Source organism: Stegodyphus dumicola, chromosome 12 (assembly GCF_044657685.1).
Source record: "Stegodyphus dumicola isolate Sdum_Otavi_A_Nest chromosome 12, ASM4465768v1".
In the NCBI taxonomy this organism is placed as follows: domain Eukaryota; kingdom Metazoa; phylum Arthropoda; class Arachnida; order Araneae; family Eresidae; genus Stegodyphus; species Stegodyphus dumicola.
In genome coordinates this window covers 58,876,165-58,895,680 of record NC_140779.1, presented here as the reverse complement: position 1 = coordinate 58,895,680, position 19,516 = coordinate 58,876,165, and the positions used below count along the sequence as shown (strand labels likewise).

At 32.6% G+C, this 19,516-nt stretch overlaps 1 protein-coding gene across 1 annotated transcript in view; it reads left to right on the top strand.

The window, feature by feature from the left end:
* The first annotated feature begins 6,371 nt into the window (after nucleotides 1-6,371).
* The window catches only part of Cpsf5 (cleavage and polyadenylation specificity factor subunit 5), a 43,097-nt gene continuing 29,952 nt past the window's right edge, over nucleotides 6,372-19,516 (top strand). Inside the window, exons 1-2 of the mRNA XM_035376960.2 lie at nucleotides 6,372-6,566; nucleotides 12,680-12,880. Of these exons, the coding sequence (XP_035232851.1) occupies nucleotides 6,439-6,566; nucleotides 12,680-12,880 (329 nt within the window). The 5' untranslated portion in view covers nucleotides 6,372-6,438. The remainder of the gene's footprint in view (nucleotides 6,567-12,679; nucleotides 12,881-19,516) is intronic.

The following is a 19,516-nucleotide window of genomic DNA, read 5'->3' as shown; positions in this document are numbered from 1 at the left end:
ATTTTTTAATTTTATTTGGGAACTTCCTCTCTGTAGCTAAAAATAGCGCCATAAGTCTAAACTGCGTCATTCAAATTAATCATGCGATCTTACGTAACGCTTATTGCAGATACCTCTTGCCCAATCAAAATAGTTGTAAACCAAAACTAACTCGAACTGAAAAGTTTCTACTCCCTCCCTTCTTCCTCTGCATTACTACTGCGACACTCTCTCTCTTCTCGCGTATGCTTTCATACTGTAAAAACGCTTTTGCAATCGTCTATGTTCGCTTCCATTACAAATTGTATCAAAATCGTTCTGGAAATAGGCCCGATTGTAGTTCCAAGTGAATTGTGGCCACTAATGTGGATTTAAATAAATATGGAATTTAATCCGGCTCGACTGCTTCTTCTTCAAAATGGATGGACGCTCTAAGCATCAAGTGTCTACGCCATCAGTATTTCTACGTTTCTACGTCTCAGTGCTCCCAAAGACTCTGCTATTATATATATATATGTGCATGTATGTTTCACAAGAATAGAGTAAAGTTAAATTAAATTTAAATAATTCTCTTGCGTCATTGCTGCAAGGAATGAAATTTGAAATTAACAAATATTCTCTATTAGTATAGAGCTAATATAAATTTAAAATTTAATTAAGAAATTTTAATTGCAAAAATAAAAATAAAATTAATTATTGCTGCGAACTAATTTACAATATCATTTAAATCCTAAAAGCGTATGTAAATTAAGTGCACGTATCTAAAACCATGAAAAATAATATTCCAAAAAAATTAATCTCAAAAAAACTTTTAAAGTAATTTTTAAGACTAAACATAATTTCCATATTTCCATTTCCATATGTGATTGAGACGAGCCATTATAAAAGTAAATAGGGAGCTAACCTACAGTACAGTGAATTTTTAAAGTAAAAATTCTTAACTCATTTTTTAGACAGGAACATTTTTAAAAACTGGGAATCTAAATGGCATTGCTAATTTAATTCACTAAAATTTGAAAATTTAAAATGAACTATTTTCATTTATCACGAAAAAGGCACTTTTATAGTGAAAGCTTTCGAAGCAGTTTTAAATTTGAAAATACAAAATCGTAAAACTGAATTTTGGAATTTTTCAGTACATTAAATTAGGCAAAGTTCTTCTCAGTTCTATGTTTAGTCGCATGTTTGTTTCAGTCTTACTTTTCGTTTAAAGTTAGAAGTAGGATTAATAGAAAAAAACTGAACAAAATTATGTTTTGGAAGTTTCCTGTGTGTATGTACGAATTTACAAAAATCTGCTTTCAGACAATTTATAGTTTTCAGTATGTGATTTATAAATTATCATTATGAGATTTTAATATGGAAAAGAAGTTTTAATGAATAAAATTATTCAAAAGTCTAGATAATGATATAGTTTATCTGAAAATAATTGATTTATGCACTGGGCTTTTCTCTTTAGACGATCTTTTATCATCGCACAGTATTTGATTAAACAGTTTTCTTTTCGTAAATCTCTTTAGTGTGGATGGGGGAGCATTGAGGTCTTAATGTGGCAGAAAATATTGTATTTCTATTAGTTTATTTTTTTAGATTTTATATTTTATTTTTATATTTATTACTTATTTTCATCTTTTTATCGATTTTTATCTTTATCTATCATTTATCAAAAATGATAACAAGTTTTGCTAAGAGAGCACAATGCTTCTAAGAAAGAAGCTTGAATGCTTGTTCAGAAAATGTTTGCCTCATGGCAAAAACACAATGCTTACAAGATTCGCTTGCAGCTGGAATGAACAATGTAATTTTCCATCCGCTTTCATTTTTAACAATGAATTTCATTTTTTCATTTTCATTAATAACTATACCATTAAACATGGGCGGCGTTTGCGAGTCCGAATTTGTTTGAAGGCTTCATCTGTCTCACTTTCTCCATTTTTCCTGCATTAATACTGCATATTATCAAACATTTCGGAGCCTAAACTACCTTTCTCTCTTTATGCAATTGCAAACACTGCTACCATGTATAAATTCGAAGACTATTAAAATCTGCCATCTTTTTTTCCGTTTTGGCGACAACAGGAAACACAACAAAAAAAAATTCTGATATCAGGTCTATTTGATCTAGCAGAGGAATTTGATTGCATATACTATATTGCAATGGCCATCTATTGGCCATCGCAATAGCCAATAGGCATTCACTCTGTCCGAAAAAGAGTTTTACAGAATTCCGCAAATCGGAACCCGGAAGTGTGTTCTACGTCATCACCGGATATGTACCTTTGATATCTCTGTTGGCAACAAAGCTTGGCGAGCATTTGGCGTTATTTTTTTTTCCGTAAATTTTTCCACAAGCTGAAGAATTGGCGCGAATTTGGTTCACGTGTTAATATTAGCGGGAGTGAGGTGTGTATTTTTTGCGCCATTTTTCTCGCATTACTTGAGCTATTTACTTTTTTTTCTATTAATAATTATTTGTATTTTGGGCACAGCTTTAGTATTAGTCCTTTTTGGCGAGAAATTTGTTTGGCGACATTTTGGAGCGATAAATGAAAAATTATGATAACCTTGGTAACCCTAAATACTGAGCTTCAAACATGACGCCATTTCTGTCCACGTAACTCTAACGAATTTGATAGGTATCAGAGCTTTGATGGCAGGAGGGATAAATTGTGTGTTTTTCTTAAAGTTACTTTTGTGTTAGGAAAGCACAACATTTAAAATATCTTTTAAAAAGCCAAATTTTTTATAGTTAAAACTGGTGCTTTTAATATTACATCACATGAGTCTTGACATTTTTTCATATGTCAACTCTGCATATTATTATAAACGCCACCCCCCTCCTCAAGGAAAAAAAAAAACACATTTTCAGTAGCATGAGGTAAACTCTTGGTGTTTCCTTTGCTAAGGAGCATGAATTCATAGGTTCAAATCAGGTTTCATTATTGCTTTTATAACATTTTCATAATTTGTCTGACTATAAAAATATAATGCTGCTTAGATTATGGAATATATTGCTTATAATTTAGAGTTCTCAAATTTTGTAAATCTTACAACCTAACAGCTGTATATGAATAACCTTCACTGAGTATTATTACTTTCATTAATAGTATGTTGACATAACAGTCGACTTTTTATTTTAAATTTTATGCAAATTTTCTACATTACTCAAACATTTTATCTAACAGAAATCTGAATTTTTTTGTAATAAAAACTCTATAATAAAAGTAAGAGAACAATTTATATATAAAAATTTGACTACATGGCAAGCACTTAGATACTGATTTCAATGTCTTTAAATGTTATTATCATAAAGTTTAGATATATTCTTATTAAGTTAAGATATACTTTTATTCTATTATAAAGTTTAGATGTACAGAACAGAAGGCACACTTTGTACTTACGACTCGGTCAACCACTTGTGGCAAGATAACTTATGATAACAATTAAGTTCAAATGTAAAATTTAAATTCAAATAAATTTGTAGCCCAAAGGCTGCACAAATCAATTTAATGCAAAGTCGGTTAAAAACTTAACTGGCATGGAATTCAACTATCAGCAATTATAATGCAAGGCTGAAGACTACAAATCTTTTCTTATCTAGCAACCTATTAATGTGGCCTCAAAAGGCAAAACACGGTTTGTTTTACAAAATAAAAGCTTCATTTGGATTCTGGTGAGAAAACGGATGGAGGAAATTGACAGTAAAGATCCCAAGAATAAAATAACTCTGGTTACAAAATAAAGGATCATTACAATATACTTTGTTCCCTGATTAATTATTCAGTACATGAAATAGTGTAATGCATTTTTGTTTGCATCACATACAAATTATTTAGTTTATTTAAATGATTTCCAAAACTGACAGGATTTTGCAAACATATTGACCATATTTTTTGACCTATAGATGCAACACTTCTTCTCTTCAGAAGTAAGATTTAGAATTAAGAAATAAGAAAATAAGAGAGAATTATGAATAGAAAATAAATACATATGCTGCCTAGCAGAAGAAGGATGCCTTCATAAAATACTTTTTAAGAGAAACTGGCTCAGATTCACATTACATCTACGGAAAACTACTAAAACTCTCATATAGCCAGCCTGAACTACCACTGTTCGGTGGCTATCATTCCACCACTAGTGGATTCCAATGACTGTTCGAATTTTTCACAGAAATCATCATTTACGATGATTGTTGTATTATTACCATTGGTACAAAATTTACTCATTATGATAATTTAATTTTAGCTTTTAAATTATGATCATAAATTACTTGTAATAAATTAAGGGATTAAAAAATACACATTTCGTAATATTTTTACCATTTACAATATTTAATCATAAAAAATATTTCTAACACTGGTACAAAACTTGCCCATTATAATTGAATTTGATTTCCTTCACTTTGAAATATTTTTTTTCTTTTAATAACAGAATCTAAGAAACTGAAGTAACATATACTAGTTTGAAATGCATTTATTAACCTTTTGTAAATTTCATTATTCATAAACATAAAAATTAACCTTTTGTAAATTTAAAATATTAGCTAAGTACTAATATAATAAAACATAAATATGAACTAACTACTTAAAATATTAATGTTTAATACATTATATTTTGTAATTAAAAATATTAACATTTTGTAAATTTCATTACTCATAACATAATAATTGTCATAAATTCATTTACAGTAGTGTTTCAAGAATTTATCATAGCAGTACTAGAAATATTGAAAATTAGAGAAAGACTGTTTATTCTGATTAAGAGCTTATTTTTTAGGATTGTTATTTAATCTAGATCGGGTTTTGTTGACAATCCGCCATTTTTTTCCGATCTTCAAAACCGGGTCTACCTTGGCGATCGAAGTTTGTCGCCAAATAAAAAAATCGCCAAAAGGACCAATACTAAAGCTGTTCCCGTTTTTTATGAAAAATTAAGTAATATTTCTTAATTTCTTGTAGAGTTTTAACCCATAGAAATAAAAGTCAAATATTATTGTCCCAGCAGTTCGTACATGTGGTATATAAATATTGTTAAGAATTACCTCGATTTTCTATTCCTTTTCATTCACTACATCAGTTAATGAGAAATAATTATTTTGCTAATAACCAAAATATGAAATGTACTGTGACCCAAAATGTTTTTCGATGCCGTTTAATTACTTTTTCTTACTGTTATTTATTTCACTTAGAGTGCAAGTAGATGCGTAGCAATACAATAACAACAGTATTCAAATTATAATAATTTAATTCAATATAAGTCACAGAGTAATATCATATGTAAATTTTCTGTCAAACATTGTGAATAATATGTAATAGGGAATGTTTACAAACTAAGAACAATATCTGTGAATTTAAAAATGTTCTGCCTAAAAAACACTGAAGATGTATAGTTTTCCTACATCAAATTTTTACCGATACTAGACCGTCAATCTCGGAACGCCTGCTATTGTCAGCTGGGCGAGTTCAATATACGCAGGTGAGAGGAATACAAAGGAAAGGTTCCAGAATGGTTTCCAACGGAAATAATTAGATCGTGGAATGGCTTTCAGTGGGTACTAGGGAAAAAAATGGATATGCTCGCTGACTTATTCCCGAACCGTGGAAGGAGTTTCCCTTCTTTTTTATGCACCATGTTTTGTTGAACATTTTGTTTAAGGAAAGATTAATTTTTATCAATTTATGAAACAAAAAAAAAAATATTTCGTAGAGAAATACGTGTTTGCAATGTAAAATTGTATGCTTATTTAAAATTTGCTTAAAGGCATAATGTTTTGGCGAAATTACATAATTTTGTTTATTCCAATGAAATTTAATATTTATTAGAACTCTTATTACGGTAAAGTAAGAGAGTATTACATGCAGTTACAATACGTAACTGTAAAGTTTTTATTTACTTAAGCTATTGTAGAAAATTGTAACTGTAAAAAAAAAAAAAGGCAGACAATAAGAATAATAAATAATACACTTACTAACGAAACGCTAGCTACCCTCACAAAGCAGGAGCCCGTTCATAGCAAGCGCTTAATCCCGGAATGACTGAAATTCCCTATACTCAAAATCCCTTTTCCTTTCTCCTCTTAGCTCATCCCTACTTTCACGTACCATACCTACAAATCTTGGACTCTTCCAGCAAACAATAGAATTCGTTTCGGGATTGAGCGCCTACTTTTACCGATAACTACTGTGCTTGTTTACGATATTATTTACCTATTGTAATTGCCAAGCAGTGATAAATCAAAGAGTAGGGCAACCACTGTTAGAACTATGTTAACCCTGCTCGTATGCCATTGGTCAGCAAAGATAATGCAACGATGACGTAGGTACACTTCCGGTGATGACGTACAACACACTTCCGGGTTCCGATTTGCAGAATTGTAGCTCGTTCGTGCGAAAAAGTATGTTGAGCATTTCTCTCAACTTATTTTGAACCTGCAACTGTAACTATAACTGAATTTTCATTATGGCGTCTCATTCGAGTCGATCGAGTTCTGGGTGGCCAAAATCAAATCAAAGCACCCCATACACAGGAAAATACATGACCGGCAACAGTTCGTCACTAAATGCTACTCTAAATCGTTCCATTAGTTTGTAAGTATGATTATTTATGCTTTCAAAATGTGATTTTCCGTGGTTTTCTGTGTCAACTTGCCGCCATTTTGTATTGTTATGATGCCGGTACCATGCATCTTGTTTACTTTTTAAATTTTGTTTTGTCTGCATTTATGAAACATATCATCAGTTATTTATGAATCTTGTTCACGCGTTGCTTTTAATGTAAATTTATGCTTCTTAAGTATGGAGGGAGTAAGCTTTTGTGCATACTTATAAATTAATATAAAAATGTCTGCCTACAAGAGAAAAACTGCTTTACATTTCTTTCACATTGAAAGCATTCTCGGTTTAATACTAGTATCCGGTGCACACGGGATTTGGCTACTTTTGGCGACTTTATGATGAGCAGTAAAAATGGGACATGTACGATGAGTAGTAAACAGGTCATTCAAAGAATATATATAGTTATATATATTATGTATGTACACACATGGTATATAGTGTATAGTATATAGACGTTCTTTGGATCATTTTTGGTGTTGGCGATAATTTTCAAAATCGCGACGTTCTTTGGATCATTTTTGGTGTTGGCGATAATTTTCAAAATCATGCCAAGGCTGCACCGTATACTAGGATTTTACCAACATAGTATATACTATGTATTATATACACACATAGTATATAATGTATAGTATATATATATATATATATAGACGTCCTTTGGATCATTTCTGGTGTTGGCGATAATTTTCAAAGTCGCGCCAAGGCTGCACTGTATACTAGGATTTTACCGCATTCTCCTTTAGTGCTTCAAGAAATCAGCAGAACAGCTTTAGGGTTGATCTTTACATTATGGTAACTTGGCGTTTTTTTGGCGACCAACTCTCCTACAGCAACCCTCTTTTTTTTTCCCGCCGCCATTTTGTCTTCACGAAGTAAAGACATGTTTCTTTTCTTTTTATCTACTGAACACTTCTTCCAACAATCTACTAGCCGAATTACACTTATGCTAGAAATTTTATCTAACAAAACTGCTTAATCATGACAAATATTCACTGCAAAATTGGGAAAAAGTGCACAATACCATACTCCTTACACGTTTTTCAAAATAACACATACACATAAACCATGTACACGCCGACTTATTTTTACTTAAAAAAACATCCCAGAATTGCACAAAAATGGCATTGCGCACACTCTTCACTATATCCATGTACACTGCTTTTTTCTCATAAATTAGAAAAAATTCACGAAAATACATGACAATTTTCTCAATCTTTAAACCCGGTAAAAAGAACATATATGAAATTACCTGATCGCGAAAAAGTATTTACCCTTTCCAAATATGAACATTTCCACATATAAAATAAATAAAATATCCAAAAACTTTTACCTCTAAATCATCTATTACATTATACACGTCACCAACGAATTCATACCGCAAGCATTACAAATACTTAGTATCAAATATTTAAATTATTTCCATGCACGTTTACTTCAACTTAAACGTATACCAAATTCCTACAAACAAAAAATTCACAAAATAACTATCATTTAATTAAAATATCACTAAACCATGTACACGTCGGCTTATTTTTACTTAAAAAAACATCCCAGAATTGCACAAAAATGGCATTGCGCACACTCTTCACTATATCCATGTACACTGCTTTTTTTCTCATAAATTAGAAAAATTTCACGAAAATGCATGAAAATACTCAACGTATACTACTCAAACGTATTCCAAAATACTACAAACATATAACTCAAAAAATCACGATAATTAAATTAAAATATAATTAAATTAAATAAAATATAAATAAGCACTACTTAAAATATAAATAAGCACATACATTAAATTAATAAAAATTAGATTACAATCCTAATTACTTTAAACTAAATCATTGCTAATAACAATTTTCCAATAATACCATATTAATTTATTTACTCCTTACATTTAGAACAATGCATAAAAATAATATCCTCAAATGATTAAAAATACTAACTTACCTAATCTTCTTGAGAATCTTCATTATGTGGCATGCACACTTCCCTACAGAAAGAGTTCCAATCGGCTGCAGTGCTACTGCTAATTTCTAAATCCGAAATCCAGTAGTCAACTGTCAGTCTATTCACCAAGTAATAAGAAATTAATAAAATTTCACCCATACTCAAACTACTTTCAGCAAACCACGTACCCTTCCTTACACTCCGTTTCACAAAATGTCCATTTTCACCAGATTTCTTGCACCGACATTCAAACTTATCTGTAATATCCTTCCTTTCACACGGCCCACCAGGGGCCGAGTGGTAAAGTCGCTGAACACTGGTAGTTCGGTCCGAGGTTCGAATCCCGCGAACGGGCTGGCTGCATGGGCGTTTTCGTGGTTTTCCCCATGTGTAATGTGTATACGAGCCAGTTTCCCTTAGAAAGTCCTCCACGAAGGCATCCGTCCCCTTAGGCAGATAGCCCTCATGTGCTTTGCCATAATTAAATACACCAACACACCTTCCTTTCACACAATCTCAACTTATTATTATTATCACATAAACACATTAAAAATTTAGAATTCACTTTACATAGCGCCATGCAATCCGAAAATTAATCAACACTATTTAACACAACACACAATGAAACTTAATACAAAATAATTTTTCCAAAATTACCCCCTTTTCTGATTAAAGAACTGTAATTCGTCCATTAATGTCACATGACATATCTCATGATCTCTCATTTCCCTCACACAAAATAATGCGCAATCGGAACTGAGTACTTCTCACATTATTACCAAACTCCTAGGTAGTAACCTTTATCGCCTCCAAAATGTCGCCAAGCTACCTGTTACCATGTTCCAAAGATCAGCCTAATCTTCTTATCCTTGCATATTGTTTTAATGATAGAAATTTAATTTTGCTGTAAGAAATTGGCCAATTCATAACTGGTATACCAACTATCTGTGGCAACGTTTCTTCCAGAATTGTATAGTGGAGCTAGTATGTGCTTTGCTTTTTCACTAGAACTATTGACTTTCTTGTATAGCCCATCTGGCTGCTGACCTGAGAAAATATTCATGTTGAAAGTATAGAAGATTCTAAAATCAACCACTATAAATATCTTTCATTAATCTTTGAATTATAGTAACAAAAGTGCTTAATCATGACGAAGATTAGGTGTGAAATTGGGAGAAAGTGCAGAATCGCAAACTGCTTGCCACGTTGTTAAGAATTGCACATACACGATATTCATGTTCACGTCGACCTATTTTCACTTAAAAAAACATCCCAGAATTGCACAAAAATGACATTGTGCACACTCTTGACTTTATCCATGTATGCTGCTAAAGTCCTAGCTAGTAACCTTTATCGCCTTACCCAAATGTTGCCAAACTACCTGTTACCATATTCCAAAGATTAGCCAAGCATTTTTATTCCATAAAAGTTCTAGCATAAGCGTAATTCAGCTAGCAGATTGTTGGAAAAAAATGTTGAGGAAAAGAAAAAAAAAAAAAAAAAAAAAAATGCCTTTACTTTGTGAAAACAAAATGGCGTCAAAAAAAAAAAAACACACATAGTTAATTTCTGATTGCATGATATTGCAAGCATTTTCTTCAGATTTTTCCTACAACTGGTTAAGACCATTGAATACTGGTAGTTTGATCTGGTTTCATATCATGGTTAAAGGGCTGGCTGCATGGTGGATTTTTCTAGTTTTCCTCATATGTAATGCAAATGCAAGCCAGTTTCCCTTAGAAAGTTGTTCAAAAAGGCATTCTTCTTAGGTCGATAGCCATTATTCTTTGCTATATTCGAATAACCTAAACTTTCCTTCAGATTCTACATTGACATGTTATACCTGTTGTAAGCAGAACAATGATCATTCAGCTTCTATCTGTATGGCAGGAGTATATTTAAAACATGTCAGAACCATAGGATTCATAACAAAATCGACCATGTTTTAATTTTGAAAACATTATAAATTTTACCTATTTTCTTACGTCATGGGTTTCACTAACAAAATATTCATACTTTTGTTCAAGTTCACAAGCAGTTGAGCAATACAATTGCTGAATACTGGTAGCTTGACCCAAGTTTGAATCTTCAGTATTCAGGCCCCCTTAAGTTATTACTGCTTAGCATAATAACAATCTCACTTGACCATGTTACCCACATTGCCAAAACTAATATATCAGCTGCAGTGTCTCCAAAAACTCTCAATAACAGAAATTTAAAAAGATCTTTCTTAGAATACAAATAGGTTTGTCAACGTATGGCAAAAATTCATGAACTTTACACGGAAAGCATTTACAACTCATTTCAGATACAACATTTTGAGAAGTGTGTCATCTGTCGTTTTCATATGTATGGCTGCATCATTCAGAAGAAAATGATGTTGTCATGTTTAATTTCATCAGGCCTGATTTTCCGGCTAATCTTTGGAATATGGTAACAGGTAGTTTGGCGACATTTTAGTAAGGGGATAAAGGTTACTAGCTAGGACTTTAGCAGTGTACATGGATAAAGTCAAGAATGTGCGCAATGCCATTTTTGTGCAATATTTTTTTTAGGCTAATCTTTGGAATATGGTCACAGGTAGTTTGGCGACATTTTGGTAAGGCAATAAAGGTTACTAGCTAGAACTTTAGCAGTGTACATGGATAAAGTCAAGAGTGTGTGCAATGCCATTTTTGTGCAATTCTGGGATGTTTTTTTAAGTGAAAATAGGTCGACGTGTACATGGATGATACCGTGTATGTGCAATTCTTAAAAACGTGGCAAGCTGTGGGTGATTCTGCACTTTCTCCCAATTTCGCATCTAATCTTCATCATGATTAAGCACTTTTGTTCCATAAAAGTTCTAGCATAAGCGTAATTTGGCTAGCAGATTGTTGGGGAAAAATAATTAGTTAAAAAAAAAATGCCTTTACTTCGTGAAAATGAAATGGTGTCCAAACAAAAACTAGCAGGTTGCTGTAGCAGGGTTGGTTGCCGAATTTTCGCCAAAAAATCGCCAAGTTACCATAGTCCAAAGATTAACCAATACTTTTTTTTTTCCTTCTTTATATAGGTATTTGGCCATGGTATTCATTACATATATTCGCTGTCATTCATGCAGAATACTAATATTTTTAGTAAAAAGTGTCTTTTTCAGTTAAGTGCTTTGCTTGTCAATATTCTCAAAATTATGTTTAATAATTAGTGTTACTGTACATATAATAGATTAATGGATTCATTACTAAATAATACATTTAAAACATTAATTTTACACAAGCAATTTTTCAAAGTTATTTTTTAAATTTACTTGCTGATAGCTTGAAATATTTTATTTTGAAACAACTGCATTTTTCATAATAAATGTGACAATGCCAAGAATCTTCAATAATATTCATCATTTGATGCACTTTTTTTGTGTCACTCATCATCTGACTGCCAGTGATGCATTTAAAAACAATGGGCAGCGCCCAATCCTACAATGGTTTACAAAGGTATTATGTACTATGTTCTTTTTCCTCTAACTTGGCATATAAGGCACTGCCAACAATGTCATACTAATAAGCATGCATCAAGTGAATAGATCCAAATATCTTTGCATTGGATATTAAGCGAGAATGTGAAAGTTTGTCATGTTTGTTTTAGAGACTATTTTTTTTCCATTTTGCATTATTTTCATTTTATTCATGAATTTTTTATAATTTGATTGTATTGTATAATGTGGCCAAATTAGCATTTATTTCAGCTTTTTTATCTTTTCATTTCTGCTTTCACAGAATAAAATGTTCCTGTGAAAATAGTACCAATTGCAACATATATATTATATTATCATATGTGCTCTTATTCCGAATTTTGAATATGCACCAGTTTCTTACTACAGAAATCTATGGTTATGTAGATTGTCATGGTTTGTTTTCTGTAAATTTATAACTTTTAAGCATAGTACTTTTCTTTAAGTTTGCTATGTTCGTGTAGCATTTCTACATAATATTGAATTATTAATTAAAAAGTTGCTACATACAGCACAAAGAACTGCAAGAATAAGAAACATTTCAGTCAAATTTTCTTATATGCTGTGCTTATTTTATTGGCATGCTTTATATAATTTTCATTTTCATGTAATTATGCAAATGATTTATGCAGTAAATGAATTTTCCTAGGTATCCTCTTACTAATTACACATTTGGTACTAAAGAGCCTCTTTATGAACGTGATAGTTCGGTCCCAGCAAGATTTCGACGTATGCGAGAAGAGTTTGAGAAAATTGGCATGCGACGTTCTGCTGAAGGTGTGCTTCTAGTTCATGAGCATGGATTGCCTCACGTTTTACTTTTACAGCTAGGCACAACATTCTTTAAATTGTATGTATTTAAAATTATTTCATTATTGTATGTTTAATAATTTTTCACTTTATTGCCCATTTTTAAAGTTTGTTAATATGTTCTTCGCAAGAGTTAATAATGCAAAATCTTTTGTCTTTAGATTTGTTAAACTAGTTCAAAATTTTGCATTCTATGAAGTAATTAACTGTTTTAAATTTATTGAAATAAAATGATTTTATTCTAGCCTTGCATAGAGTTTCAGGCTTTAATTGCATTATTTTTTGAAGTATTCAAATATAAAATTAATTGGTTCACCTTGGGGATTTACATGGAACAGTTAGAGTAGAGAAGAAGGGTACCCTTTGTATTATCACGAAGTTGTTGTTTCATTTGTCGCTAAATTGTTGTTTCATTTATGGTAGCCTGAGTAGTTGAATGTTATGGAAACCCTATTATTAGGTTGTCCGGAAAAAAATGCAGGTTTTTAACCTATATCTTTAAAGTAGCATAACTCAACTCAAAAACAATTTTATTAATCAAAATAAGCACCAGCTGAATCTATGTATTTTTGCCAATGAGATATAAGTTTATTTATGCCGGTAGAATAAAATTCTGGAGTTCTGGATGCGATAAAGTTGTCAAAGGCGTTTTTGACCTCATCTTGGTTTCTGAAGCATTTCTTCTGCAGAATGTTATACAGATGTTTGAAAAAGTGGTAATCGGTCCGCAAGAGGTCATGTAAATATGTGGGAAGAGGGAGAGTGTCGTATCTACAAAGATGCTGCAGTGCATCGTTGTGGATAAGAACTGGCCACTTTCTGCTGACCAATGCTGAGCATATGCATTGCAATTTTTGGCTCATTGATTTGTTGACAGTACTTATCTGCCGTAATCGTTTCGTCCAGATTTAGGAAGCTGTAGTAGGCGAGACCGCCCTCGAGAAGAAGAGCAGAAGACACTTCAAAACGGCGATTTTCTTTTATTTTCGCTCAATTCGTGAGGCACCCACTTATCAAGCTTCTGTGACTTTCCTATACGATTCAAGTGATCAGAAATCGTTGTTTTGCTTACGGCAAGCTCTTGAACAGTTATGCACGGGTTTGTTTCAGCTAAAGTCTTCAAATCATCGTCATCAACAGCTGAAAAGCGTCCACGATGCTCTTGATCTTCCAGGTTAAATTCTCCATGACGAAACTTCTGGTATCATCGTTGAACTGTAGATTCATTAACATTTTTCTCACGCCATACTTCGTTGACATTTCGAGCAGTTTGTGCTGTGCTGTTGCCTAGCTTGTACTCATAAAAGTAAATTTGCAGAAAATCCCATTTTGACATGTAAAGAAAAACACTAGTAAATATTTTAAAAAATAATTTTAGAACAAAATGATTACTATAGAAATATATAGCGAAAATAGAGCTTCAAAATGATATATAAACCAATATAATTCAAAATAATTTTGTTTCTAAAAATGTACAGGAAAGAAGAACCTGCATTATTTTCCGTACAACCTGATATGACATTGATGATTGACAGTTGCATGATTGTGGTAAATTCGTAAGGGCTTATGGTGTGTGTTGGTAAGGAAATATATTGCTCGTTTTGTGGTTTAGATGGTAAAATGGCTGAATGTGTTAAGATTAATTTGAAGTTTTTGTATGATTTGGAAAGAAAGGGGAAAAGAGCATTACTTGACTGGTGTGTAAATGAAAGTTTGCGTAGTAGCCATAATTAAGTGTCCTGTTTGTAGGAAGGAAATACATATGGTCAGACGATAACGGCACTACAGAAGATATTTTTGAATTTTGTGAATTTATGTGGCGACGCCAGTATACAGTTTCTAGTTCAGATAATTTTAGGAAGTTTTTGGATGCTTTTTTTGTTTGACTGAAGGCGTGTTAATTTGTAAATAATCTAAGCGGATATTTCCTTTTTGTAGCGCAAAGATAAATTTCCTTTCTTATTTTATTTCATTGTTTGATTTAAAATGTAGTTTATTGAGATTATATATTTTTTTTTGTTGGTTGCTCCTTTGACTTTTTAAGTGAACATAGTTTGTTGTGTACATGGACAAAGTCAAGGGAGTGCGCAATGTCTATAAAGTGAAAATAGGTTGATGTGTACAATTTGTGCAATTCTTTGTCTTGCTATTTTGACTTTGTTGGCGGCTATTTGGCACTACGCAAGCCAAAATAACAAGTTAAAGAATTGCACAAACTCAGTATCCATGTACCGCCAAAAATTGCCAATTTTCGCCAAGGAATACCCGTAAATATATTTTTGCTCATGGAACATGTAACTTAAGAAAATGCGATCAGTTACATGTAGAGTTATTTTAACTTTTTAATTCCCTTTGGATAGAGAGCAATGCATGAGATTTTTCTCATAGCAGAAAGTAAGTACAGTAAGACACCGCTTAACGCGGGGGATACGTTCCATCGAAGTAGAGCATAATGCGAAACAGCGCTAAGCGAGGCTATCTTAACATGTAAATAATGGGGTTAGGGGAAGACAGATAAAAAATGGTTAGGCATTAAATTTAATAATGTTTTTTAATAAAAATAAAATCAAACATTTATTTCTTACAAAAATGAAAACAATATAAACGCATATACTTTTAAAAACAAATAAAATTCTCAGTCAGTTCATTCAGTCTATTCTGGGCTTCCAATTTTCTGCCTTTTTGTCAAGAAGGCATTATGATAGATTGGCTTAATGGCATATTGTGTTCAATTTCGTCGTCAATCCATATAGACAGTCGTTTTTCCATTTCCTCTATAATGTTATTTCTAGAACGGGTAATTCTAGTTGCAGAGCTTGACGTAGTTGCAGTTTCCGATGACAGTATTTTTTCTTTATTCTTAAGAATTGTCCTTATTGTTGAAGTTGCCAAAATCAATGCAGCACTAATTTGAGATTGACGTTCACCAGAATCTAATCTTCTAATCACTTGCATTTGAGTTTCCAGTGAAATGCTTTTTCTGGTTGCTTTCTTTTCTTGTTTTTTATTATCACCCATGATAAAAACTAAAGATCATAATATTTGTCACTGTATTAATCGTTATAGTATTATACAAATTTAAATGTACAATAATGTCAACAAATGTTTCAAATGATAAAAATGCGTCCACAAAGCAAGAAACACAACTACACTGTTTCGGATATGTTATTTGGAAACCTAGTGCTGCGCACAATTTCGGAGGATCTCCGGGTTGAAATAAAAGAGCGCTAAACCGAAACGGCGCTAAACGAAACAGCGTTAAGCGGGGTCTTACTGTAAATAAATTTGATATACTCCAAATCTGTAGGCAATGCAATATATTTTATTAGGAAATTTAATAACTTCAGACAAGATCTTTCAATATTAATTAAGTAAAAACATCAATTTAAGGTGCATTAAAAAGAAAATGTAAATTAGAAATAATTACTATATGTGATGTTATGAATTTTTTGAATGAGAATTATTAATACAGTGAAACCTCCTTACAACAATATTTTAGGGACCAAATAAATATATTGTTGTAGAGAGGCATATTGTTATATGGAGGGCCCACATATTTTGAGCATTTAATAAGAGTTTTTTTTTATTATTATTAGTTTAAGGTGCATAACATACTACTTTTAAGTCTATATTTAGAAGAAATTAATTTGTAAAATACTAATAATAGTGGTTTAAATACTAAAAAAATGAATAAATAAGATAAATTCAGAAAATAAGCACAGAAATATTCACATACCTGAAAACACTTTTTATTGAAAATAATCCAATATTTTTGTTTGTTTATTGATTTTTTTAACTGTTAAGTTCACCAATACTGTATGCATTGAGTCTAGTGCACGAAAATGTTCTTTATTTGTCGACGGAAGGCTTGAAAAAAATGTCCGTAGAGAATTCACAGATTGAAGAGCTTCCTGGGATGACAATAAGGACTGCGATGGACCTGTATTATCATCATCATCAATATCATCATCATCTTCATCATTGTTTCCTATCTCATCAGTAATTTCAGAGAGAATATCTTCATCAGTAACTCCTGCGAAAACCATAAGATCATCATCTGCTGTTAGATAGTCTTCTATACTAATTCCAAACTTTTTACCGCGTGTTTCCTCAAGTTGCGATACAGATTTTTTGATGTGCAAAACACATTCTTGATCATCTGAGAGATCATTGTCTATGGAATTTTCATCATTATCAGATTTCGTATCTTCCATAACACAAAGACCGGCCTTTTTCCAGCAATTCCGAATGGTTTTTTCTGTTACTTCCCACCAACTTCCAGCAATATTGTCACACGCTTCCTTGACATTTACAGCTTTGAAAGGGTCTTCTACTTTATTTTCAAAGTTTACAAGTATGGAGTCCACCAACCGTTTTCTGTAATATCCTTTGAAGCACTTAATTATGCCCATATCAAGAGGCTGTAAAATTGAAGTGCAATTGGCAGGGAAAAAAGCGATTTCGATATTTTGTAGCTTTGGAAATGACGTGTGAGCACCGCAGTTATCAAACGATCAACAAAACGATTTTTTTCTTTCTCTTCTTCATTTCATTGTCTAACTTCTGTAACCATTCGGAAAAAAATTTAGACGTCATCCAAGCCTTCTTATTTGCTTTATACTCCACGGGAAGACTTTTCACGTTCTTAAAGAACCTTGGTTTCAATGATTTACCAATGATGAGAGGTTGTATTCTATGCGTTCCTGTGCTATTTGTACACAGAAGAACAGTCAGTCTCTGCTTTGATTTCTTCCCTCCATAACACTTTTCACCCTTGAATGCCAATGTTCGATCGGGTAGGAGTTGGAAAAACAGCCCAGCTTCATCTGCATTATAAATGTCTTCTGGAGCATACTTTTCTAAGATTTCTTTCATCTTGTTTTGCCGCCATTCATTTGCGTCGTTTATTGGAGCTGACTTTTTCTCTCCGTGAACTTCTTGGAAAGTTATTCCATGACGATCTCGAAAACGCATTAACCAACCGTTGCTAGCTTTGAAAGTTTCGTTCCCTAGCATTGCTGCAAATTTCCGTGCTTTTGCACATAATAAAGGTCCATTTATTGCTCTCATCTCTTGAAACCATTTTAAAACAGCAGCATCAATGTTTTCATTTGTCGCAACTTTCAGTCGTTTTCGCTCTGGGTTAATTTCATTTGAAGTTACAGCATCTTCAATTTGCTTTCTCTTCTTTAGGAACGTTGCAAATGTAGATTGCGATAATCCATGTTTCTTAGCCCCATCAATCTACTTCATTCCCTCATCAATATCATTGATAACGTTCAGTTTATCTCGAAAAGATAGTTGCTTTCGCCCTGCCATCTTAGGGAACAATATCGCATGAAAGAAAGAAAAGTTTAAACCAAATGTTTCGTGTAGAACTCAAAATCGTTAAAGACTATAAAACAACCTTTGAACTCACTTTTCAGTACGTCACTTAACAACACCCCCCTCCATCTCCTCCTGTTCCTCTAACAAAGGGCACTTGTCCTGTGACAAGGTGACCAGACAGGTCTAGATGTCCTTAAACCTTATCAGAATTCCAAAGCTTACTGGGAAATGAGACTAGGCATACTGTCTGTCTATGGTAAGAACAGCTCTCGCCAGTTTGTCTGCAGCTGTCTGTTGCCGTAGAAACGAGCCCTAACCCATTTTTCGTAGGGGTGTCTTGAAGACTTACTTCTGAGTTTGCCACCTTGGCGCATTTAAAGATGATTTGGCGATATTCACATTTTGTTTTAGTTTCAAGTAAAATGCTTGTTGACCCTTTGCGTCGACCCCGACATCCAATTTCCGAAAATGAAAATTCGATGGCGTAGATAAAGCTTTTGCAGTCAAGAAACGGTCTTTGATTTTGCCGTGTGAGGTACAAGTCGCTGAATTTGCCATCCCTCTAGATGTACAATGAGTAAAAATAAACTTGTAGGGAAATAAATTTAAAAATCCGTGTTTATTTTTGAAGAAAAATTTTAATTTTGACATTTAAAAAAATCATGCTATTATTTTGCTTCTTTTTTGTTTATTTGTTTGCTTGCAAAATCATAGATGACATCTTAGAAATCTACTTGATTGCCCCATTCTCTGTAATATAGTATAGACGCACTTCATAAATATAAAATAAATTTAATTTTTATAGTTCTCCCCTCTAGCTGATCTACCTGAACATTCAAAGCAATTTCTTCAGTCTTTAAATGACGTTCTGCTATGTTTTTATTTCAAAATTTTCTGTTAATTTATTGCTTGTGCTTTAATAATGATTAAAAATTTCATCATTAAATGTATATGGAATCATCTTGAAAGTAAAAGTGTTTTTTTACATACCCATGCTCTCAATAAATACTTTTTGCGAACATTTCTTCTATTCCCATACCTTTAAACTAAACCAAAAGCTAGTTAATTTAATGGCGGAAGGAAGCGAAGGTGAATTAAAATCAAAACTGCTTTTTCCTTAATTACCAGTGGTTTGGGTTGGTTTATATAATTACGGAAAGCCTCCAGGGTTAAATGCCTAAGAGGAGGGATGCCTTCATGGAGGGCTTGCTAAGGGAAACTGGCTGTGCGCCCAAAACCGTATCATGTTGCCAACATTTCTTAAAAGTTAAATTGCCGTCAATCCATGTTTCATCGATGTAAACGATGTGGCGTTCACTTGCTCTGAGTTTTCTCATTTCTCGTAAAT